The sequence below is a fragment of the Megalobrama amblycephala genome, unplaced genomic scaffold (genome assembly GCF_018812025.1).
Source record: "Megalobrama amblycephala isolate DHTTF-2021 unplaced genomic scaffold, ASM1881202v1 scaffold399, whole genome shotgun sequence".
Taxonomy (NCBI): domain Eukaryota; kingdom Metazoa; phylum Chordata; class Actinopteri; order Cypriniformes; family Xenocyprididae; genus Megalobrama; species Megalobrama amblycephala.
Window position 1 is genome coordinate 200324 of NW_025953357.1, and position 27004 is coordinate 227327.

The window sequence follows — 27004 nt, forward strand, 5'->3', positions numbered from 1 at the left end:
ATGTCAACTTACATAATGTTACATAAAGCACCATCACTTCAAAGGAATTATATTTGAAATTCTTTTGAATGATTCTGAATATATTACTATAAATTACAGCAACACCTCCCCCTTTGCCTTTCTGTCGAGGATTGTGTCGATAATCATAACCTTGAGGACTAGATTCATTTAAAGTAATGTAATCGTCTGGTTTTAGCCAGGTTTCTGTCAAACACAGCAAGTCTAGTTTATTGTCTGTGATAATTTCATTTACAATAAGTGCTTTTGAAGAAATAGATCTAATATTCAGTAACCCAAGCTTTATCATTTGTTTATCTGATTTATCTGTGATTTTCATTTTTTGAACATCAATTAAATTTTTACCCTTAAAAGGTTTCGGAAGTTTTTTGTATTTACTAGTTCGAGGTACAGACACAGTCTCTATGTGATAATATCTAGGTGAAAGAGTTTCTATGTGCTGTGAATTATTTGAGTTCTGTGACGTGAGGCGGCTAGCAGACGGTCGGTTTAGCCAGTTTGTCTGCGTCCTGATCTGGGCCCTGGTTTGTCATGGTTTAGCTCTAAGACTATTTGCCAAATTTCTAGATAGAAGAGCAGCACCATCCCGGGAGGGATGAATACCATCTCTTTTCAACAGATCAGGTCTGCCCCAAAAGCTTTTCCAATTGTCTATGAAACCTATATTATTCTGCGGACACCACTTAGACAGCCAGCCATTGAGTGATGATAACCTGCTAACTATCTCATCACTCCGACGAACAGGAAGAGGGCCAGAACAAATTACTTCTGCTGACATTGAATTTGCGAGTTCACACACCTCTTTAATGTTAATTTTAGTGATCTCCGACTGGCGAAGTCGAACATCATTTGTGCCGACGTGGATAATGATTTTAGAATATTTACGTTTAGCATTAGCCAGCACTTTTAAATTTGCTTTGATGTCAGGTGCTCTGGCCCCCGGCAAACATGTGACTATGGTGGCTGGTGTCTCTATTTTCACGTTCCGTGTAATAGAATCGCCAATAACTAGGGCACTTTCAACAGGATTCTCAGTGGGTGCGTCACTGAGTGGGGAGAACCTGTTTGATGTTCTAATCGGAACGGAAGAGTGGTGTTTGTTCTTGCCATTATGCCGCCTCACAGTCACCCAGTTAGCCTGCTGCGTGGCTTCTACAACCGGAACCGAATGTGCAGTGTTTACTAGGCTAGTCGCATCCAAAGCAGTATCTAAGGCCATTCTATGTGAGAACTGAGATGATCAGTCCTTGGCTCAATCCTAATATGGTCCACCTTTTGATGTAAGGAACTGTTGTGATGGTCGAAGCATGTATCAAATTATGTGTTTTGATAAATACTGTTATGAAGACCCAAGAGTCAAACTGCCCTACTAAAAGAAACTTTTTCAATAAAACATCCACATCTAAACTTCTAAAAAACATCTAAACATCTAAACAAACAAACAAAACTGTAGAAAAATGACAGAATAAAGTCAGTCTGGTTTGTAATAAGAGAAATTTAATGGCTTTTCAGCTGATTTCATCTAAGGCTGGCCAGTGGACACACACTTAACGAACGATCAGGAGGCACAGCCTGATTTGAGGCTTGTCGCAAACAATTTTTTGCCCAAAAAACCTCTATTGCGTGGTGTCGTTACGGTTATTTAACTTCTGCAGATTAAGACAGAGCATCCCCAATCTCAAATCATAAATATCAAACATATTTATGACTCTTGATCAGGCTGCCTCCGGCGTGATACTTGCGATAGCCAATAAGAGTGAACAAGCGTCACCTACTGGATGTTGCAAGCTTCTTTAGCTGAAACTTGGCAGCCACAAACATGCCATTAAAGGGATAGTTCACCCAAAAATGAAAATTTGATGTTTATCTGCTTACCTCCAGTGCATCCAAGATGTAGGTGACTTTGTTTCTTCAGTAGAACACAAATTACGATTTTTAACTGCAACCGCTGTCGTCTGTCAGTCTTATAATGCGAGTGATTGGGAACTCGATCAATAAGAGTCTACAACACTTCCACAGACAAATCCAAATTAAACCCTGCGGCTCGTGACGACACATTGATATCTTAAGACACGAAACGAGCGGTTTGTGTGAGAAACCAAACAGTATTTATATCATTTTTCACCTCTAAAACACCACTATGTCCAACTGCATTCAGCATTCGCTTAGTGATGTCTGATCACGCTCTGACAACGACAGTGATGTCTCGCACATATACTTCAATGAGTAGTGGTGGTGTTTTAGAGGTAAACAATGATATAAATACAGTTCAGTTTCTCGCACAAACCGATCGTTTCATGTTTTAGGACATCAATGTGTCATCACGAGCCGCAGGGTTTCAATCACCCATATCCTATTTTATTCTGTTTTGTTTTTCACTGTAAACTGAACACGCTCAAGCCAGGTGACAGCGTCAATTGTCCTCCATTTGTTTTTCTTCTCAAGTCACGTTTAATATTGCGAGTCTTTGTGAGATCTTGTGTCACTGTGAAATCTTTCCTGCAATCAACAGTTGTGTGGTCTCACAGTCCAGCTGATTCATCTAGTGTGTGCGTTCAGAAGATAATAATGCTAAAAATCAGTTTTAAAACTGATTTAACAAGTTTGTTTGCCATTAACCATTAGATTGCAAAGTAAGAAAGAAATTACTGTATTTTACACCTCACAATTTATCAGTCAATTTTATTACGGTTTCTTTTCTTAAATATGACATCCTTGATGATGTATGTAGCCTTCAAATGTGACCTCCGAAGGACGCAGCCTCTGAAATGAGACGCAGCTCCTGTAAACAAAGGAGTGATTTTGGTTGTGAGGGAAAGATTACCTTTTTCAGCTTCCCAAAGAACCCAGTGTTAAGTCAAGTCAAGTCACCTTTATTTATATAGTGCTTTTTACAATGCAGATTGTGTCAAAGCAGCTTTACAGTGATAACTGGTACATAATTTTGGCTGCACAGCAGCTCTTAAAGAATAGTGTCAATGCAGTCAGATCAGATGTCAAGTCAAATGTCAAGTGTCCCCAACTAAGCAAGCCAAAGGCGACAGCGGCAAGGAACCCAAACTCCATCAGGTGTTAAAATGGATAAAAAAACCTTGGGAGAAACCAGGCTTAGTCGGGGAGCCAGTTCTCTGGCAAACAGTGCTTTGATATGAATCAGGTTGCTATCATAAGCCCGATGGGATCACAACAATCAAAGTAAATATTTCAGTTCCATCCAGTTGAGAATTGTATTCATCACGCCGGTATGGATGGTCTGTTGAGGAACTGTGGCACTGGCTGTCCTGTCGATGAGGCCTTCACAATGGATGATCCAGTTGACTCGATCTCTGCTGATACTTCAGGGCTGCGTTGTGGTTGTGTCCAGTTGAGGAGTTTATTCATCACGCCGGTATGGACGGTCTGTTGAGGAACTGTGGCACTGGCTGTCGTGTTAGTGGTGTCTTCACAATGGATGATCTAGTTGACTCGATCTCTGCTGATACTTCAGGGCTGCGGGAACAGAGGATGAAGTTTGTTTTTTCAAAGGCAGCAATGGAGTTGTGCACGTATGTTTGTTTGTTCCAGGGATTTCGGTGATGAATTGGGGGTGGTTTAGCGTATCTATCTTTTATAAATATGGCAAAACTAAAGACTTTTCAGAAATATGAAGGATACATTGTTACTCTATATGTACTCAAGATTAACATGAGATTGGCAGAAACTGTGTGTGATCCCCCCCCCCCCTCCCCCCCTTTAAGTACCTAATTAACTCTAACACTGCTTTGGTGTTACTTTTAATATTAATATAATTAATTTTAATAATATATTAATATATATATTCTATAATATGTTGTATAAGACTGATGTGCAGGTGTTGTGAAATCTGACACATACACTTCCACTTTTACTTGCACAACAGTCTTATACAGCATATAGTGGTAGTGTCTATGTGTCAGACTTTGTTTCAACACAATCAAAGCTTGAAACTTTGATGCTGTTCTGCTGCTGCTGCTTCCGGAAATAAAACTTATCTAATCTATCTAACCTACATGTCTTTGGACCCGGATGAAACACACATGGAAATTAGGAGAAGAGCTGTTCATGTCTCCACACACGTACAATCAGCATAATAAGCAGACGTGTTTTTATTAAATAAAGCATCTTAAGTCTGTTTATATTAATATTTTTGGTTTTGATACAAGATTTTATAGCATTAAGTTTCAATGCAAATTAATTTTTAACATGTTTTGTTAAATTTAAACTGAAGTCCTGGTGTTGCTCTGTTCTTTGACCTCTTTTAACAAAACCACATGATCAGAAACTCCACCCTACAACATTTACCAGGAAGAGACTGACTTATTTCTCCTTTCTGAATTTGTCTCAACAAAAGCACAAGAGAATCAATATGAAGAACAAAAAACAAAGAGAACAAAGAAAAACTCTTTCAAGAAGGTTTTTTGCTAAGTTTTTTTGTGACTATGAACTTAAGCATTTCTTGGTGCAAAGTGAATATTTCACTAGATATATAATCGTAACATGAACAAACCACCCTAACTCTGTCAAATTTAGTAATCATCAGTTTTCTTGCCCTCTCTAAAGATGGGTCAGGTGGCTTCTGGAGAATTATGGCACTGATGAGGAGGCCACTGAAGGTCATAGGCTAACCTAACAAGTCCTGTGTTTGATATTTCCGGAAGATCACATATGTTAATTAATTTGTTACATGTAGGCCCTACTTTTGACATGCCTGTAGAAAGCACTCTGAAAAAAACAGGAAAGGACTAGAGAGGGAAATAAGGACTGAGTTAAATAAATAAATAAATAAATAATATATATATATATATATATATATATATATATATATATATATATTAGTGTCCCCTGTTTTTATTTTATGTTATTTTTCTGTTATTATTGGGCCTGGCATATACTGACAGCCCAATGAGTTCACACCTCCGTCCAGAAGAGGGCGGTAATGCACCTCATGTTTACACTGCCAATAAGATCCACAGAAGTAGAAGGGATGCCAATTATGAGATGCTGTTTGCAGGATGGCAGCTCGAACAGACACAACGGTAAGAATATTTTTGTGCTTCTCAAAAACCTGACTGTTTCTATAGACCTTATTGTCCAGAGAAACAAGCGCGCCGCCATATTTTGAATGTTGTCTTTGAACTCCCGGTTTTGCGGGATCTCTGTACATTTCTGTGGCATCGCTGTCAAAGAATAATTAGCTGGTAAAGTGGATTTACTTATTGTAGAGTTAACAAAAGTTATCATGAGCATTGTATGTTTTAAGCTGATGTCTTTAACAAATGTCAGTAGACCGGGAATATTTTAAAACGAGCAGTTCATTCATAAATATGTAAGATCGCTCTGTGGAAATACAAACCGGAAGTCAAAAACGAGCGCAGCGCTGAAAAGGGGCGGGGCTAAACAAGGTCTATATCGTAAACCCTGCGATTTTGTTTTATATATTTTCATTTTTTTGACATCTTCTCTCTTCTGACTGCCTTTATCAATCGCTCTCTATTTTTTACTCTTTTTGAAAGTTGTGAAAACACTGTTGAGCTTATATTTTGCTGTTTGAGCAAATGGAAACACAAAATATAATCTTTCGGCGATTTTCGACGATTTAGTCCCTCGTGGTCAGATTGAGCCCACACTTTTACAGAGCGATTGCATAAGGAAATATGCATTTTTTTTTATATGATAAACTATATATAATTTTTTTTATTTACTTCTCATCTATGCATTTCTGCTGCGTTTTAGTGGATATTTTGTATTTTATTACCTATTTACTGTACAAATACTTAACCATGTCATAAATTGGCTTATGAAAAATAGATTTTTAATTAAAAAAATAACTTTAATGATGAACTTAATTAAATCTAAATTGTATTTGGACATTGTTCTATGTGTTAGGGATAGAATACTACCATCTAGAGGTTTGTGGAAAAACTTTAGGAATTATAGTTAAAGAAAAAAAAAGTGCAATGACCACATATTTGTATGTGTGTGTGTGTGTATGAGATAGAGCATTCAATCCACTTTGTGTTTATGGTCAAGGATCAGACCTTTATTTACATGTAAAATCTTTCAGATTTAGGCCAGTTTTGTTGATTTTATTTGCCAATTTCTATAAAAATGCCCTCTGTTGCAGTCACACACGTGTGTGTGTGTGTGTGTGTGTGTGTGTATGAGATAGAAAGTTCGTTCCACTTTGTGGTTATGGTCTAGGACCAGACCTTTATGGAAATGTAGAACATTTCAGATTTATTCTGGATTTTTTTTTTTTTTGACAAATGAAATGGGGAAAAAAAAAAAGAACAACCAAATCAAGCCCAAATTTTTTGTGCATGTTTAGATTATTTAGGAGGATTCACTGAGTTTCATGTCCCTGAGATGAAGGGAACACTTTTTAAAAATGAAGGAAACTGTCAGCGGGGTCAGCCTGACCCCAAGAGCTGATTAAGGGTTAATTAAGTCTCTCATTCACTGCTATAAAAGTTTACCCAACTATGACGACTTCCACTTCTGAGAAACCCGTAAATGTGAAAAGAGTCTATAGGGAAAACTGCGAGTAAAATGAAGTTTAAACTAAAGGTTGGACTTGATAAAGTGTTCCGTAAACTTATCATAGATCAGCACTGCCAATTTAGCGTTTTTTACCGCTAGGTTTAGCGACTTACCCACCCCTTTCAGAGTTTTAATGCTTACATTTCTTTTTAGGAGCACTTCAAAAATAAAAATAAAAAGTCAAAAATTAAGGAGCAAGTTCTGATCAATAACAGAACCTTCCCATTATAAGGCGATATTTTTCCTTAGAATGACTTCCTGGGAATATACATAGACCTATATATTATACTTTTGAAAGGACATTTTTTGCAGTCCTTATTAAATTTGTATTTATTAAATTTAGCTTACAGCTCTAAAGTTCTAGCTTTCTTATACACCCGTGAGCGATTTCAGACACAGCTACAGAGTCCACAACGAGAGTCGATTCCCCATCACTACTTTTGAGACTTTTTTTTTCAAAAGCCTAGTGACAAATCTGGCAACTTCTTGGAAAAACTTATTCTAGATTCCTGTCATTTATATAATTTTTAATGCAGGAGCAATACATAAAGCAAATTTGCTTGTAAACACTTTAAATAAATACAATATAGGTAGGTCTAAATCCTGGTAACCACTTACCGGTATGTCAATGTTATATCGACTCGTCTAGCCCAAGTTTTTGTCGGTGTTTGCTTAAAAACATCCAATAATGGAAAATATATGGTAAATATTTAATTGATGAGTTATCAATACAATATATAACAAAACAATATATAGGGTATGATTTTACCACAAAATTCAACATATTGACATTCAATGATATTTGCAAATGCATGTTTCGCTCTCTGGAGTCCAGCTGTTTCTGTGAATTGCAGTGATTCATTTGCTTCTTTTTTTTTCTGTAGCTTTCAGCAGTCTGTAAAAATATACCTCAGATTTCTTGTCAAATCCCAATTTAACCCCTGCATGAGAAGTACAATGAATAAGAAAAAAAAAAAAAATAGTGAAACTTCCTATAAAATAAGTAGAGTAATTTGACTGTATAATGGTCAAATTAATTAATTACCAATCACGGGCAAATTTATTCTCTGGAAGTTATATGAGTAACACTTACTGCATTGTTGACATTCCTCACATGCAGCCCTTGTCTATAACATTAATACCAAAAATATGCAATATTTTTTGAAATGTTGATATTTTCTGCAGGTAAAGAAAATGCACTCATTATAAATTCAATGTGTTTTTCAGATGGATAAAGTATTCAAGCTTTTGGAAAACTACAAACTAGAGAAGTTCTACAACCAGTTTGTTGAACATGGGATTGAGGAGGTGCAGGATTTCATTGACGGGGTCACTGATGAGGACTTGGACAACATGAGTAAGATTTATGAACAGATTTATCTGAAAAAATGTATTGCTGTATATTTTTATTAAAATTATGACATGCCATTACCTATTACTACAACAATTATTCAAATTATAAAAAAAAATGTTACATTAATTATTAAATTACATTCTCTGCTTTGTGCCTCCCAAGAGTTTAAGAAAGTTCAGAAGAACAGATTCAAAAGCATGATAGATGAGATTCAGAGACTTGGTTTAGCTCCTCCCCATGAAGGATCATTGAGGAAATCACTACAGGCATATCGCCTGTATTATTCATTTCCAAAATGTCAAGGTCACAAAGAAATACTTGGTAAGTGTTTTGGTAAATCCCTTAAACGTAAAAGACATAATGACTTTTTTTGTGTGTGATAATCATAATTTTGAGTTTTTTGCACAGATATGGACCCATTACAAAACACAGTGGAGGATCTTATTCTGAGGATTAGCTTTCACGAGAACATTAGTGACAACATGACTGTGTGCCTGTTCACTGCTGATGGAATGCCTTTGACAGACGATCCATTTTTCAATACATGTTAGTGGTTATTGATATTTTCTTATATATATATATATATATATATATATATATATATATTACTAATGTGCTACTGTAACTAGGGGTGTAACGATACACTCAGCTCACGATTGGATGCGTATCATAATACAGTTAGACGTGCTGATATTCAGTAATACAATATATCACGATAATGAATATGCACAATATTATCATAGATATCATGGATACCATGAATAATTATTACGAAATATTAACATTTTTATATTCCCCTTCAACTGTTTAAAATGCACAACACCGCTGTATGCTGCGTCAAAGGGACACACGCACTCATATGTTCATCGTGCACAAGAAGCACATGGCTGTGAATCATTCTATTACATTTAGTGTTAGTGGCGATCAATAGTGGATGATAATAGGCTGTATAATGTACTGATGATAATAAGGTTGCGCTGTTGGAAATGGAAACATGAACGAAGCACACACAAAAAGAAACTCAGTTAAGCATACTGCAGTAAAAATTTTGAGTTTTTATAACTTTATATTGGTAAGCAAAATCATGACCAAGAATACTGTTTTCCTAAATAAGCTACCATCATGATTAAAAATGTGACACTGATTTCATACAACAGTTCATAGTTAATATCAAGCCACTTGCATTTTAGAAGAAACATTGACTGTTTTTGTTCTATTTTAGCAGCAAAAATGGTTTCAAACAACGATCACAGCAGTACCAAAGCTCAACACTCAGCCTTGTTTTCATTACTGAATGATTCAGTGTTGAGTCAAAGATTCAATGACCCATTCATAAACAACTGCCTCATTCTTGAATGAATCGTTTGAATGAATGAATCAGTGATCCACTCATTAAGATGGTTAATTGACGCCACCTACTGGTGGTTTAGTTTCATTTTTAAAATACTGATTGAATTACTGATTGAACTTAACTGATTGAATAAAATTGTTGTTCAGTGATTAATCACTTCTCTATTTAGAATGTTCAGACTGCTTTGATATTCTCAATTGAATGTAACTGAAATTGTATTTACATTTCTTTTTTCTCACAGGGTCCCTGAAAGACAGGCACATTGAAAATGGGAGTGAACTGTATGCCATATTCACACCAAAAGAGAATTTGAGAGGAACTGCCAAACACTCCCAGAAAAACAACATAAGAAATGAAGGCCCAAATAGTGTCTTCTGTCATGTGATGCTAAAAGTAACAAGACAAAAAGAAATTTATCAGTTGAAGTGCAGCTTAATACATTTTATATTTCATTTATTGAAAGTTTCACAATTTTAATTGTCACCCCTTCTTTGGGTTTGAAGGGTCTGACCTTGTGCCACTGGTTAAATGTCATCCTACAGTGTGCACAATTCTTTGAAATTCATTTTCACATCTTTTCTTTAGATGTGCTATATCAGTAATTTAAAGTCCTCTAAAAATGAAAATTCTCTCATCATTTACTCTCATTCCAGTTCATAAATGACTTTCTTTCTTCCACAAGACTGTAGGGCAGGGATGGGCCACTGTTCCACAGAGTGTAGCTTCATCACATACACATGAAAAATCAAAAAACAAAAACAGGCAAAAGCCGCAGGGACCAGGGTCTAAATTAAATTCCGGATAAAAATTTCCCCCTCCAAAAGTCAGTTTCAGAGTTCAGGAACTTTCGGAGATGGGACTTGGGTGCTGAACATGCTGATTGGTCACGCAGTATTTTATTTCAACCACCATTTTTAAAGGTCTGTTGCGGTGCGTGCATTGAGAGTTGTTTGCTATTTAAATCAACAATATGACTGATAGACCGCCGATATTTATTAAGCTTATATGCAAAGGAAATCCAGCGGGAACTGGAAAGTTGTGCGCAGTCCTGTCACCAGACTAATTTGGCTAATCTTCACAGTCCTTTAGACAGCAATGGAAACGCAGACAGCAACAGGTCTTGGGGGGGAAAATAGTTCCTGGGACATGTTGTTCTGGGTTATTTAGGTGGAAAAGAGGCTAAATTGGCATTATGTGTTGAAAGTATATGATGGCTGCAAGGGCTTAGGCTGCCTTTTGGGAAAGGCCCAATGTCTTCTAATGCAAAATCCCAGCAAAAATTGGTTTGATGGCAACGTCGTGTCACTGGCCAAAAATAGTCGCGGTAGGACTGCATAAACGGTAAAAAACATTTCCTAAAAATGCATTCAGATATGTTTGTACATGTATACAATTTGCTGGGGTTGCATGTATAATTTTTTATTTTGACTTTTAGCTACATGTAGTTTAATATATAAAATACTTAATAAATTAATGGATTTAATAAGATAATGTCTAAGATGTCAGTTCAAATTTAATTTTGGAACTATTTTTCAACCATGACGGGATGTGTCGGAAGGATGTCATTAAACGTCCAAATGTTTGCTGGGATGATAAGTGTGTGTATGGATGCTTTCAAAACACTGCTTCACGAAGCTTCAACACTTTTGCAAAAATTTTATTTTGAATCAGTGGTTCGGAAAAGACAGGAACAAATTCAGTTTTATAATTTTAGATAACTTTTCACGAATGCAATTGTATAATTTGGTGTTGGGCCATTGTGGGTCAAGCTCTTGATTGGGTAGGCCTGTGTGTGTGTGGTCCCACAGACTGTAAAAAAATAAAAATAAAAAAAGACCAGGGGGAAATCTAAATGTTTTTGCTTCACTTTTCAGGACTTGTACTGCACTCTTATATATGCGTTATATGTTAAACATTGCTGTTTGGATGCTATCGTTGGCTGGGTTTAACTGGAACGGCATGAGTATAAATGCTGAGAGAATCTAAATTTTTCAGTGGACTATACCTAATTGTGGTGTTTATCAAGAAAATGGGGTATAGTGCGAAAACACCTAAATTATATGGCATCAGCCATCAATAAACCATCATGGAAGGTTTATTAACACACATTTGAGTGATTCTGAAAATGTCTAATTGGCTCTAACCAACCATATACTAAATTATTCAACCCCCAAAATTCAAATGTTTACTCTTTATAACCTCAAATAAATGTTGCTGCTGATCACATGGTCTATAGTACCATACATTTTAAACTTACAAACATTGCTGCCAACTGTGTCTCTGAAAATTTCTTGAACGTCCATAGCCTTTTCTCATAGCTTTTATGAGAGCTCTTTTGTCTTGGCCATTTTCTATTCTTCAGCACATGCATGGACTAAATTATACATATAGCAAATTAAGTGTTGTTAGAATTACCAAAGGCTTAATTCTGCTTTAACACAATTTTGTTCTCTACAATTCTAGTGACCTAAAAACAGAAATTTCGAATAATTGTCACATAGCTGTATTATGAAAAAAAACCTATAATTCAAATGTGTAACGTTGAAATTAATACTTTTTAATATGCCACACTTTTTTTTTTATCTCAGAATCGTTAGAAAAGCTTACATTTGTAAATTTTTACAGTCTCTGTGGGGTTGAATAATTTTGATTGCAAGTGTATATGCATGTAAGTGTGGACATCTACTGTACATGTACTGTATGTACACACATACAACCATTTTTTTTTTAACAAACAGGGCAGGTATGAAATCCATGTGGACTTGGATTGTGACACATTGATTGACTTGAGAGGACGGCTTTCACTTGAGAGTGGAATACCTTCACATGTGCTTTACCTGAAGTAATTTGCTTCATTTTAATATAGAATATCCTAAATACTATATCTGTGGCAAGTTGTATTTGTCCCAGTGGTTAAATCTTACTAAATGTAATCAATATTTAATGTTGCTCTCTTTTATAGGGACTATGAATGGACTGTCAGTGAAACACTAAATGATCTTGGAATCAGTGAAGACACAGTGCTCCAAATCTCTTTGTCTTCATTTCATGATAAAGTACCGCACATGATCGAATTCTGCCAAAGTGACATCACACCATCAGTGAAACAAACAGAGAAGGGCGTCAGTGCCTTTTTCTGTGCTTTGAATGCCATTGTAAGTTACCCTTTCTGATCACTCTTTACTTGTTTTTAGTATTAAAGCTATTACCTCACATCACATTCAAAATACTTGTTTTACACACCAGCTCTCATGTTATAGTTTCTTTGGAAAGACAGAATCAGAATCACACATTTACTATGGTGTATATAGCAATTGACAATGGTATATATGGCAAATATAGTGAACTACTGTATATAGGTGATAGGGAGTGATTCAGATATTTTAAACATGCTTTCTATTGAAATGAATGCTGTCCTGTTTTCTGTCAGTGTAACTCAAATCTCGGTGTGCTCTGGTAAAGAGACATGATAGCACAGAGTGGATCTTCACAAGTCAAAATGTGTCAGATTATTTTATTAATTAGTATAATAGAATTAATTATTGTCTTCATTCTAAACAGAATAGTATATTAAAATGTAATAGAGATCAAACAGTGCATTATAAACAGCAGTGATGAGAAGAGAGAACACTGGTGCCATGCACCAGAAAATATTACTTGTTTTTCAAACTCATCGTCATCTTCATTACTAAAATTATCGCTACTTTTTCTAGTAGTAACAGTTTTATATATTAAATCTAAAGGGTGAATCTCTTACACTTAATTTTTAAGAAAACTGTGAGTGTCACAAGCTGTCAAATGCTGCTTTGCCAGGCTGTGAAGTAAACAAAACACTATCTCCCTTTGACTTCCTGTTTCAGTGGATATTATGTCAACAAAATGAATAGTGTTGTGCTTTTCAAACCGTTTCAGTGGGATTTTGAAAAGTGGATGAAGCCAAGTGTCTTTTGAAAATAATCATCACTTCTACACATGCTGCAACTGGAGTAAACACATGCAAATTGAAAAATTAAGAGAACTTCTTCGTCAATTTGACAACATGTGCGTTTCTGTATTTGTTTGCGTTGTGAGTATTTCCAGCGTGTTTCTGTATCTGGTTGCATTGTGAGTATTTTCAGCAGGTTTTATGGTTGAGTTGTGAGTATTTGCAGTGGGTTTCTGTATTTGGTTGAATTGTGAGTATTTGAAGTGGGTTTCTGTATTTGGTTGAATTGTGAGTATTTGCAGGTCGTTTCTGTATTTGGTTGAGTTGTGAGTATTTGCAGTGGGTTTCTGTATTTGGTTGAATTGTGATATTTGCAGTGTGTTTCTGTATTTGGTTGAATTGTGAGTATTTGCAGTGCGTTTCTGTATTTGGTTGCGTTGTGAGTATTTGCAGTGGGTTTCTGTATTTGGTTGCGTTGTGAGTATTTGCAGTGGGTTTCTGTATTTGGTTGCGTTGTGAGTATTTGCAGTGGGTTTCTGTATTTGGTTGCGTTGTGAGTATTTGCAGTGGGTTTCTGTATCTGGCTGCATTGTGAGTATTTTCAGCAGGTTTTATGGTTGAGTTGTGAGTATTTGCAGTGGGTTTCTGTATTTGGTTGAATTGTGAGTATTTGAAGTGGGTTTCTGTATTTGGTTGAATTGTGAGTATTTGCAGGTCGTTTCTGTATTTGGTTGAGTTGTGAGTATTTGCAGTGGGTTTCTGTATTTGGTTGAATTGTGATATTTGCAGTGGGTTTCTGTATTTGGTTGCGTTGTGATTATTTGCAGTGAGTTTCTGTATTTGGTTGCGTTGTGAGTATTTGCAGTGGGTTTCTGTATTTGGTTGCGTTGTGAGTATTTGCAGTGGGTTTCTGTATTTGGTTGCGTTGTGAGTATTTGCAGTGGGTTTCTGTATTTGGTTGCGTTGTGATTATTTGCAGTGGGTTTCTGTATTTGGTTGCGTTGTGAGTATTTGCAGTGGGTTTCTGTATTTGGTTGCGTTGTGAGTATTTGCAGTGGGTTTCTGTATTTGGTTGCGTTGTGAGTATTTGCAGTGGGTTTCGGTATTTGGTTGCGTTGTGAGTATTTGCAGTGGGTTTCTGTATTTGGTTGCGTTGTGAGTATTTGCAGTGGGTTTCTGTATTTGGTTGAATTGTGAGTATTTCCAGCGTGTTTCTGTATTTGGTTGAATTGTGAGTATTTCCAGCATGTTTCTGTATCTGGTTGCATTGTGAGTATTTTCAGCAGGTTTTATGGTTGAATTGTGAGTATTTGCAGTGTGTTTCTGTATTTGGTTGCATTGTGAGTATTTTCAGCAGGTTTTATGGTTGAGTTGTGAGTATTTGCAGTGGGTTTCTGTATTTGGTTGCACTGAGTATTTGCAGTGTGTTTCTGTATTTGGTTGCACTGTGAGTATTTGCAGTGGGTTTCTGTATTTGGTTGAATTGTGAGTATTTCCAGCAGGTTTTATGGTTGAATTGTGAGTATTTGCAGTGTGTTTCTGTATTTGGTTGCGTTGTGAGTATTTGCAGTGTGTTTCTGTATTTGGTTGAATTGTGAGTATTTCCAGTGTGTTTCTGTATTTTGTTGCATTGTAAGTATTTGCAGTGTGTTTCTGTATCTGGTTGCATTGTGAGTATTTTCAGCAGGTTTTATGGTTGAATTGTGAGTATTTGCAGTGGGTTTCTGTATTTTGTTGCATAGTGAGTATTTGCAGTGCCTTTCTGTATTTGTTTGCATAGTGAGTATTTGCAGTGCCTTTCTGTATTTGGTTGCATTGTGAGTATTTTCAGCAGGTTTTATGGTTGAATTGTGAGTATTTGCAGTGGGTTTCTGTATTTTGTTGCATAGTGAGTATTTGCAGTGGGTTTCTGTATTTGGTTGTGTTGTGAGTATTTTCAGAAAGTTTTCAAACTAATATGTTTTCTTAATTTGCTGCTGTTTTGTCTATTTGCATGTGTTTACTTCAGTTGCAGCACGTTGAGCTGTCTTTGTCACCCGTACTTCTGGCATGCATAGCACAGCAAAATACATGGTTCATAAACGGATAACCTACATTAATAGTTAATAATAATATCATGAATAGGCTACTGTTTTGCTCATAGTGTATAATCTAACACTATGCTTCCACTCAATCTAATTCTGAATGTCTAGAGAATTCAAAATGGAGGAGTTTGGTTCAAGAAAGTGATTGCATACATTAGGAGAATCAGTGGATGCAATGCCTTGGCTCAGAGCTTGTTTCAGGTCGTGTGCCAAAACAGGACTGGTACACGGGTCCAGAAGGTAAAAATATGCGTAACATTTTTATTAAATAAAATTTAACAATTTTTTTTTTATAAATATGCTACATTATATAATGTCTTAATTTTTTTATTGCCTTTACTTACAGATTGCCATAGTTGAAGGACTTTACTATCTCTTCAGGGAGTTGTTACCCAGCCATACAAAAAGATCTGATGACAGGATAATCGAGGACATTGATGTGTTTGAGTATGCCCCAGTTTGCTGGGCCTACCTCTTGTCTCAAGCAAAGGTATAATTGCATTGTATAATGCACAGGTGTTTTCAAAGAAGTGTTCATGGTTAGTGTTAAAAGGTCATGCCAAAAAAAAATAGCCTATTTTTTCCAAGGAAGTTTTTTAAGTTTACAACAAAGACACATTTTCAGTGTCTTAAATATATTCACCCAATGGATTGATGTTTAATTCATACCAATATTATTCCCATTCCCAATTCATACCATTCTCCCTGCAGGATGGGAGCACAGAGCATGAAAACTATTCTCCAATTTCCCTGAAGGCACAGTCAACAGATCAGCGTTTTTCTGAGCCGGTGCGTGTACCGGACGTGCCTGAAGTTTTTGAGAGAGCGTATGTGCTGGATGTAATTAGAGGTAAAAGTCTTCACTTTTTATTTGATCATTTATGCTGTATGGGAGGTAAATGTTAAATGGATAGTTCACCCAAAAATGAAAATTATCCCATGATTTACTCACCCTCAAGTGTATATGACTTTCTTCATTCATTTAACGCAATCAAAGTTATTTAAAAAATATTCAGACTTTTCCTTTCTTTATAATGGGTGTGAATGGGGACACGATTTTGAAGGCCAAAAAAGTGCATCCAACATAAAAATAAAATCCATACATCTGCAGGGGGTTAATAAAGGCCTTCTGAAGTGATTTTTGTAAGAAAAATGTCCATATTAAAATCTTTATAGCCTAAAATAAGTAGCTTCCACCGACGGCCTACGCAAGTCGACTTAAGCCTACAGAGTAACTTCTGGCACGGAAACGTAGAGGATAGTGCAAAACAAAACACCGGTTCTGACTTAAATGAGAATTTTTAAAGAGAAATATCAGTATAAGAGAAGAGGAGCTTGAGTTTGTTGCCCAGCTCTTTGCTCTCCAAAGAGAGCCGTCTAAGCCTATAATACTTAAATATGGATATTATTCATACAAAAACCCATCGCTTTGCTTTAAAAGGCCTTTATTTATTAACTCCCCGGAGCCGTATGGATTCAAACTTGCTTAAGGAGAGAAATATTCCCAACTCTGTTAAAGCAGTCTATCCTATGACAGTACTTTTGTGTATTATTTGTTTTTGTTTTTTTGTTTTAGAGGGTGGTAGAATTCCAAACTGTAATGAGCTGAACCTTAAGGAGACATCCCTGAAAAAAGCCACTGATGTTGAAAAGATTTTGCTCAGTTTACCGCCATTTATTGAATCCTTCCCCCTTTGGACTGACTGTGATGGTACTACACCTGATTCCAGGTATGACACATTTTCATGTGCTGAATCATTTTATTTTTTACAGGAATTTTTTTAACAATTGCTTGGGCATGTTTCTCAATACTTTGGGTCACTTGTTCAAAACTTTTCACAAATTTCTCCTTACCAACTTTCAGCTCAGCACAGCATTTAATTTCACGGTCAAAATGCACTAAAACTACAAAAACACTTATTTCATGTCTCAAATCAATTCATTTTTCCAGAACAGGCTTTTACCCACCAAACACACTTTGTCATTCATAAAACAACAACCTAACAGGAACCATTATACATTATACAAAGAAACCGACTGCCTTAAATTGTCCAACTGCCATTTAAATTTATAAACCAATATATTAGTGTGATCTTATTTGATTTGAGTCCACTAAAAAAATATTTTAAAGGGGTGGTTCACTGTTTTTTTTTTTTTTTTAGGCTTCATTGTGTTTATGGGGTGCTGTTTAATACGGAAGAGCATTAGGGCCAAGCAATAATAAAAAATAAAACCATCTCGAGAATAAACTTAAATTATGAGAAAAAAAATCGTTAAATTATGAGAAAAATGTTGTTAAATTTTGAGAAAAAAGTCGATAAAATGTTGAGAATAAACTTGTTAAATTACGAGAAAAAAGTCGAGATAAAATGTTGAGAATAAACTCATTAAAATATGAGTTTATTCTCAACATTTTATCTTGACATTTTTCTCGAAATTTAATACGTTTTTTCTCAAAATTTAACAACTTTAATCTCGAGATGGTTTTATTTTTTATTATTGCTTGGCCCTAATCCTCTTCTGTAGTTTAACATGTCTTAATGATTCGTTTAAAAAAAAAAATGCTGTATTTTTCATATATTTTACCTTTATTCTACACCGCTGTTTCCATTGTCATTTGATACCACTCCCTCCGAAATATGCAGTGTGCTCAGATTGGTTAGCTGGCCCAGTATATCGTGATTCACTGAAGCGTCCGGAAATGCCACACCCCTTACTATTAGTTGTTACGTGTGCTTCAGTGGAAATGTAAATAACTACGTCTATATTATCAAATTGAACCTGAATCAGACCCAGATAGCAGTAATGATGAAAAGGGTCAAGCAGAACCTCTGCAAGCACGGTTTATTTACTTTTGTACTTGTGTCAAAGTGTTTAGATGCTGTCACTTGTAAATGTTACTGCTGTTTGTTAGCTTTCAATATATGGTTTTATCCTGATTAAAGCTTTACTGTAGCTGAATACATGACTGAGTAGTAGCATTTATGTAAAGGTAGTGTTTAATTTATAGTATGAACAACTGTTTGTCTATGAACATAGAAGTTGAAGTATCTTCGTAAGTATTGCCCCAACAAAACACTCACAAGTCCAAAAAAAAGTCCAAAAGTCAGCTTGGTTCCTTTTGCAAGTTGGTGTGTAGAGTAAAATGATGTACACTACCAGTCAAAAGTTTGGAAACATTACTATTTTTAATGTTTTTGAACAAAGTCTCTTATGCTCATTAAGGCTGCATTTATTTCATAGTAAATACAGGAAAAAAACACATTATTAACCAGGTGATTTATATCTATCATACATTCATTCTTGTTAATAAATGTTTAGTTTGTCACATTGTGGTGATCAGTGTTCGTTTTAGTCAGACTCTTAATCCTTTAAGACTTTATAACATCTTTTTTTTTTTTCCTCTGACCACCTTAACTGTGTTTATAAGACATTTATTATAGCAAAACAATGATGTGAATGATGGTTAACAATGATAATGACATAACCATTATGTTCTTGATTCACTTATTTCATCCAGTTTTTAAACCATTTTCAGCAAAATAAAAATACTTATCCATAATGCTAATCCTGATGACAATATACTTTTAGTTTTAACATCAATCCAGAGGAAACATTTGCCCAAATGAAAAAGAAAGTGGAAGATTATTCTCATTTGATTCTAACTCCACCTTTACAACTCAAGGATGTCGGAATTAGCGGACCACGCTTGATCCTCCTCAGTCACGGTAACTGATGTCACACATTGTTAACATATAATATAATGTTTGAAGTGTCAGAACAGAGATGCCCAAACTAGGGCCCGTGGGCCAAAGTTGACCCGTGACGTAATTAGATTTGGCCCGCCATGTCATGAAGGGAAGAAAAAACTATGCCAAAAAAGATGTGTGCCATTTATGAGCGCTCTAATGCAAAAGCAAACAAAAACAAAAGCTACAATGAAATAATGAAACTGCATTATCATTTGTTTATGCCTATTACTACAGCGTACATCTCCGATTACACGTGCCCTGCACCAACAAACGTGGAGCATGCAAGATTGAGGAAACAAATGCACAAGTTAAATTATGAAAAATCGCTCTGCCAAGTTTTAATTTCTGCATTATTATTCATAAATGTGTGTCAGTTTTTAACCAAGTTCATTTTTGTTTTCATCCACATGCATATTATGCATAAGCGAAAGCATTTGGAGAACACTGCTGTAGAGCTGCAATCACTCCAGCTCCTCGTTCAGCTCCCGCAACACTCGCTCCTGCTCTGCTTCATACTACAGTAACGTTAATAATCACATCCATGAACATGAGTTCTTACCGACTCCAATCCCTATTCTTTTGCACCGTCCGTTGAGATGGAGACCACATGTCCCAAGTTTTCACTCTAAAACTTGGAGTCATCAAACTACGCCTTTGTTTTGAAAACGCTTCTAGCGACCTCTAGCGGAAAAAAATATTACAGATTGTACCTTTAATGCCATTGTTACGCCAACAGGTGGCGACAAATTAATGTTAAAAATGTATTTGTCATTGAATCATTCTTTCAAGAGATGCGTTCAAAAACGCTGATTCATTCAACCAGTAATGAAGCAAGTGAGGTCTTTATGAGCGAGTCATTGAATCATTCTTTCAAACTGATTTTTTTTAAAAAAACCAATTAATTCTAATTAAATAATTTTAAATATTTTTCAAATTTTGCAACAATTAACATTTGTCAGAACCTCTAGGAAATTACATGTTGTTTTGTTTAGTTATCTGTTCAGAATCGTGGATTGTGATTGTTTCTTAAATGTCAAGATTTTTTTTTTTTTTTTTCCCTAAAATGCCATTTGGTGTTTAAAAAGTAACTGAAAACATCATTAAAAACTGCATTGTACTATAAAACTTTGAAAAAAAAAAACTGGATTTTAAGCAAATTGATGTTTTAAAATAAAGAAATCATAAATTAACCAAAGTTTACCACTTAATATAAAAGTTTGATATAATGCAACTTTTACTTTCGGCCCACAGACCTCAATCAAGTTTGATTATTGGCTCTTCCTTGGGCACCTCTGTGTTAGAAGAACTGATAATAATAATCCACACTTTATTATTAGTAATAATATTAATATTTAATCAGCAGTGGCATTAACTAATGTTTTACTGTTACAGACAAATTTGGTGTGTACAGCCATAAAGATAAAGATTCTCCTCAAAGAATTAATGTTTTCGACCCTCTTGCTGGAGAATACACCAGAGTGAATATTGATGAACTGGCTAATAAGTAAGTGTTCTTTATTCATCATTTTAGTCAAGGGATAATTCACCGATGAGGAAAAAAAAAAAAAACCTTGTCTTTCCAAAACAAGATTTTTTTGAGGGTTTTTTTTTTTTTTTTTTTGTCCATACAATAAAAATCTACGGTCACAAAAATGTTTTCAACATTCTTTAAATATCTTATTTTGTGTAAATATAAGAAAGAATATCACACAATATTAGAGTGAGAGTAAATAATGACAGAATTAGCATTTTTGGGTGAACTGTTATTTTTAATTAAAATGCCAGGGCTCATTTTTTTTATTGTAATCTCATCTAACAGGTAATTTTATGTAAATAAAATATTCTAAATACAGCAGATTTACAGCAACCACTGTAGAAATACTGCATATAGTGATGTGCTGATGTGCATAAACGTTAATATCATGTAAGCTTTACAAAGTGCCATGTGACTGGTTTGATTATATATGTCTCCCTAGACTGAGAGACGTCAGAGATGATCTAACTCTCAAAGTCACCAAGACTCCAAAAGAAGCTATTGTGGTACGTTCACTATTGTACATAAATGTATCAAAAATAAGAAGGTTCCATAAATTGTTGTATTTAATGTAATCTGTGTGGCTTCATTTTTTTTAAAGGTACTTCTTGATTCAAGTTCCTCGATGGGTGAGGAGTGTTTTGACAAAGACTGCAAAATGAAGCGAATTGAAGCCGTCAAAGAAATATTTGATAGCTTTGCCAACCGATGCATGGCTTATAATTTTGAACAAGTCATCTGCCTTGTGAAATTCGACTCTACAGTGAAAACTCTTCATACATTCACAGAAACAGTGGAAACATTTAAGGTAAATTTAAGTGTTTTAGATTTTAGTTTTTCTTAAATGATTTTTATTTATTTATTTTAATATATTTGAAGTGCTCAACACCCATATGTTATAACAACTGAAACAAAGTTAATTACATTTAATACATTAGGAATGTTCCTTGTTTTTTAGGAGCATGTTCATGGACTTCAGGCATCTGGAGCCACTTTACTGTATGATGCTTTAAATCGGGGATGCAAAGAACTTAAGCAAATCAGACAGAGATTTCCAGATTGCCGATGTCGCATTTTATGCCTGACAGATGGAAATGATTGTGGGTGAGTTTTCAATAACTCTCAGAGTTATTGAAACTCTATATATAACTCTATATATATATATATATATATATATATATATATATATATATATATATATATATATATATATATATATATATAGATTCTGAAGTATTCTAATGTGTCACCAATCATATTATTATAGCCATATGGAGAATCTTATGGGGGAAGGTTTAAATCAAAACACACTGCAGTCCCTGTGTGTGCTATTGTATAATTATTAACTGAATAAGATGCATTAATTTAATGAGTATAATATTTAAAATGCCATAATTTTATTAAATACAGATCAATGTGTACACCGGTTGACACTGCAAAAAGGTTGATGGATTCAAAAATTGTCGTTGATGCTGTGCTGATTGGTACAGTGGATAACGCTGAGTTGCATGGGATCAGCAATGTTACAGGTAACTTATACAGTGTATATATATAAAATGGATAAATAGGTTTTTTATATATACAACTGTGCTTAAAGGGTTAGTTCGTCCAAAAATTTAATTTCTGTCATTTATTACTCACCCTCATTCCATTTCACACCTGTAAGACCATTCGTTCATCTTTGGAACACAAATTAAGATATTTTTGATAAAATCTGATGGCTCAGTGAGGCCTCCAATGACAGCAAGATAATTAACACTTTCAATGCCCAGAAAGCTACTAAAGACATATTTAAAACAGTCCATGTGACTACAGTGGTTCAATGTTATGAAGCGACAAGAATACTTTTTGTGCGCCAAAAAAAAACAAAATAACGACTTTATTCAAATATTTCAGAAACACTGCTTCATGAAGCTCCAAAGCTTTATGAATCTTTTGTTTCAAATCAGTGGTTCGGAATGTGTATCAAACTGCCAAAGTCACCATGATTACAGTAAATGAAGATTTGTTATGTCATAAGTGTTTTGAAACATTTCGAAATTTCATGTCACTTTGGCGGTTTGATACACGCTCCGAACCATTGAATCAAAACAAAAGATTCGTGAAGCTTCTTGAAGCAGTGTTTTGAAATCATCCATCACTAGATATTGTGGAATAAAGTCTTATTTTGTTTTGGTTTTTTGCATACAAAATGTATTCTCGTCGCTTCATAACATTAAGGTTGAACCACTGTAGTCACATGAACTGTTTTAAATGTATCTTTAGTAGCTTCCTGGGCGTTGAAAGTGTTAATTATCTTGCTGTCAATGGAGGCCTCACTGAGCCATCGGATTTTATCAAAAATATCTTAATCTGTGTTCTGAAGATGAATGAAGGTCTTACGGGTGTGGAACGACATGATGGTGAATAATTAATGACATTGTTTTCATTTTTGGGTGAACTAACCCTTTAATTTTGTTTTCATTGGCTAATTATTACTGCTAAATGTTTTGTTTTTAGGTGGTTGCTGTTTTAAGCCTGAAACAAGCAAAGCAGCCTTGCAACTCTTTGAGATGGAAACAGTCTTGTCACTGGAACTAAGAAAGGAAAAGAAACACTTTGATATTTCATCAATTAACAAAGTGGTATAGCATTTAGGATAACTTTTATTTCAGTTATATCGATTATGAATGTAGTTTGCTAAAATGTATGAAAAGAATAACAATAGACTGAAAATGTGATGCAAGTTTAAGCTTTCTCGCTGAATGTTTTTGTATGTATTTGACAGGATGACCTGAACATTTTTGGGACCTATGGTTATGATGTCAAACCAGAGGTTAAATTGCCTCCACAGATACACAACAAAGTGACGCTGACAAAGACGTAAGCTAACGTGGAGTTGAGCTACATCTAAAGCACTCCAAATTTCACAGTCATTTTACTTTTTTGGAGAATTTAGTTTAATGTACAAAGACATTGATTTATCAGTCTTAAATTAAAAGATTTTGAAAGGAATTAAAAAAATTTCCTTTCAACACTGAAGGCACTAAACGTACATTACTTGATAAAACGTTTGATATTTTGTCTAAATGTTTTCTTTTTTAATTCAAATTTTAAAAAATGTGCCTACTGTAATTTAGTAGTTGGATTTCTTTACACTGAGTCAAATTAACTGAATGGGATTGCAATATTCATCTTGAGGAACAAATAATATTGTAGATATGAAAATGTAAGTGTCTCATCTTCTATGCCAAATTTATTGCAGTGCTTTGAAAAACCGGATCAAGGAATCCAAGAGAATGTTCGTTTTTGAGAAGGACAAGAGGATTTTGGAAGAGCTCAAGAATCTTCATTGTGACCCTCACCCTTTCTGCACAGTGCTGCCCTCTGAGTCCGATTTCAGTAAGTAAGAAGTGGATGTGGTTTAATATTGGGGTCAATGCAAATAAGGTTTTTAAAAGTGTAAAAAACATAATGGAGAATTAATTTAAGTTTTATTAAGTGTTAATGAGATTGTTTTTTATAATCAATTAACAATTAACTTTTGTCGTTTTTTATAAGATGGACATTTTTTATTATTTTTTAAAGTCATTCAGTGTAACACTGTGACACTTTGGGTTATACCGAATGATGATATTTTCAAAGAATATTAACAGGCTAATAGGTAGCTAGTTAGCTTGCTAGCAAAAGGACAATCAAACATTTTATATTTAGTACAATTTTTATTTAAATATTACAACATTTTCCATGTTTTATAGCAGTTCAACCAAAAGACCTGAAGTTTCGGGACATGCGTTTGAGCAAGTGAAACACAAATTTATCAAATAATTGAAAGAGTTAGTTACTTTGTTTCATGACCATGTGGTCCTTTTCAGGTGTCTGAATGATGTCACATCCTGTCACATGATATTGACCGCATGACTTGATCCAAAATGGTCCCTTTATATTGGTTACTCCGAATGACATCTATGAAATTTATTTTTCCAGACATTCCTTCTCTTAACAAATTAACAACTTTTTACACATAATATGAGGTTATATAATCATGCCAGATTTATTACATTTTAAGATATTTTAATCACAAATGAAATGGCTGTATTTGCCTTTGGACGGTTAAATCGAGTGACCTTTTGACACTTAAATCTTTAAAATACCTTTTTATGTAGCAAAATATAATTAAAACCTTTTGGATTCAATAAAAGAGATCTAGCTGTTCTACCTTACATACTTTAAATGTCATATCTTTGTTCATTATTACTATTATCATTAAGGCCTTTAGACAAAAAGAAGTCCCATCATTGATCCATTAATAATAATGAATTAACTTATAATAATGGCTTGTATGAATTAAATAATTGAATAATAATTACAAAAATAAATAATTTGTTTATATGACTTCACATAGTTCATGTAGTCTGATATAGCAGCATGACTGACTAAAAAACAATTAAAAAGTTCAGAACCAGATTATTCTTACTTGCAGAAAGTATCTTTGTACTAATTTACCTGTTTAAGTTATGCTACACATTGCACTACACTACTGTGAAAACAAATAAATTAAATAAGGGCACAGTGGTCTCAAACTAATTCTGAATATCGTATAAAGATTTGATTTCACTTACCATTTTTTCCTCAAAGGGATATACTGTATCAATATATCTACACTTTTTCTAGAGGGACTAATAACAAAGTTTGTGTTCTTACTCTCAAAAGCTGTGTAAAGAGAACCAATATCCGTAATCCGTCTGTGATTAACAAATACATTTAGTTTAAATGTGTCAAATGTACCTGCAATATAAGCTAGTGTGCTGTTAAATAATACAGTTTTTGTTTTTCAGCCTTTTGGAAGATCCTCATGAGAGGTCCACCTGATACCCCTTATGAAGATGGAGTGTTTGAGCTGTATTGTGAGTTTGGTCCTGAATACCCTGTGAAACCACCTCTTATGAGATTCTTCACCCCTGTATCCTTTTTTCCACTGTTGTCCTCAAATTTGGTACATCCATACAGGATCTGGATGAACTAATAGATCGATTTTTGAGTCTTCTTTCAGCAGTTACAGATAGGTGACAGACATTCATCCCATTTAAAAAACACAAAATGAGAATATTCACTGACAATAAATGAACATAAACACAATTTTTCTTACAGTCCCTTAACTTCTTTACAAAGGTTTACCATTGCAATGTGAACAATGTGGGAAGAATCTGTCACAACGTTTTTGATCGAAACTACTCAGCCCACATTACCATGAGAGAGATCCTGGATGCGATATTTGGGCTCTTGATCGCTCCTGAACCAGATGATCCTCTTGACAGGTAAACAGAAAATATAGGCTGTTACAGGTTTTGAGATTTTAAAATAGTAGCTGTTTAGATGTTTCATAAAGTAGTCATTCGGTAAACATTATGCTCTTTGTTAAGCATTCTGGCAGAAGAATTCCTGAGCAACAGACACAAATATGAGGAAGAAGCCAGGAAAAGTACAAAGATGTATGCCAGTTCCTCTCTGGATGACTTGGAAAAGGTACATTCAAAACTGCAAAAGTTAACAAAAGCCTCCTATTACTACTAACTATATAAAGAGAAAGCATATTCTTTCTTTCTTTCTTTCCTAGAAATATGTAGGTCCAGAGTTACAGAAAACTGTCATTCCTCCTACTTTAACTTGTCCTCTGTCACACAAGTTGTTTGTCGATCCAGTGAAAACCACAGATGGGATGGTGTATGAGCGCAGTGCTATTGAGGATCATGTGAAGCAGTAAGTTAAATGTGAAACATTATCTCTAAATATAAAGCAGATTATTCTTGAATGTTTGTTTGTTTTTTTTTCTCCCAGGATTTAAATTAACCTAACCCTAACCCTAACCCTAACCAGATATATTTTCAGTTGGACAGATCTATATTAGAAAAATCTCTACATTTTTGACTTTTCCATTATTATTTTAGGCATGGAAGTACTGATCCACTGACAGAGGATGTGCTACAAATCGCACACTTAAAGCCAGACCTGAATACAAAGAAGGCTGCTAAGGAATATCGCATGTCACAGATCAAGGAAACGCCTGTTTAGGGTTTTTCATTCAGATGTACCATTATGATAATCTTGCGAATTATCAGAGCAGTTTGATTTGTTACTATCCCTGAATGGGACCCTTTGTTCTCAGGTTTTCTAAATATGGGGCTTGTTCGATCTTCCAATGTAAGATTTCACCCCTTTTATTTTAGCAATATATTATTACATGTCTGTAATTCAAAATGTTGACTTTGGTTTGATGTTGGTTTGTGTGCTTTATGACTCACTGTCAGTTGTCTGTTAGTAACAACTGCTAAATTTCAAATCAATAAAAGTAATATTAAAACTATGTGGGTAATTTTATATCAACAGAATCAGGTTTTCTATGTCAGCATCAGAAGGTAGTTAATATTACATGCAGTCTTCCCTAAATT

General features: G+C 34.8%; 1 protein-coding gene across 1 annotated transcript; it reads left to right on the forward strand.

Moving 5' to 3' along the window:
* Positions 1-4949: 4949 nt before the first annotated feature.
* LOC125261343 lies at positions 4950-26919 on the forward strand. The gene is made up of 25 exons (XM_048179921.1): positions 4950-5072; positions 7804-7933; positions 8093-8251; positions 8339-8476; positions 9523-9674; positions 12020-12123; positions 12244-12436; positions 15399-15530; positions 15637-15780; positions 16002-16140; positions 16867-17020; positions 18882-19018; positions 20435-20546; positions 21019-21082; positions 21178-21384; positions 21535-21680; positions 21987-22105; positions 23076-23200; positions 23344-23438; positions 23821-23957; positions 25394-25518; positions 25728-25873; positions 25979-26081; positions 26173-26315; positions 26504-26919. The coding sequence occupies exons 1-25, from the start codon at positions 5049-5051 to the stop codon at positions 26625-26627; spliced, it is 3252 nt and encodes a 1083-aa protein (XP_048035878.1). The 5' UTR covers positions 4950-5048; the 3' UTR covers positions 26628-26919.
* Positions 26920-27004: the final 85 nt, after the last annotated feature.

What these genes read in the sequence shown, in the direction of transcription:
- LOC125261343 (XM_048179921.1), top strand. Translation starts at nt 5,049, where the DNA reads ATGGCAGCTCGAACAGACACAACG. An exon ending in AGGTCACAAAGAAATACTTG is followed by an intron (nt 8,252 to 8,338) that starts GTAAGTGTTTTG and finishes TTTTTTGCACAG; the next exon opens with ATATGGACCCATTACAAAAC. An exon ending in CCAGATGATCCTCTTGACAG is followed by an intron (nt 25,874 to 25,978) that starts GTAAACAGAAAA and finishes CTCTTTGTTAAG; the next exon opens with CATTCTGGCAGAAGAATTCC.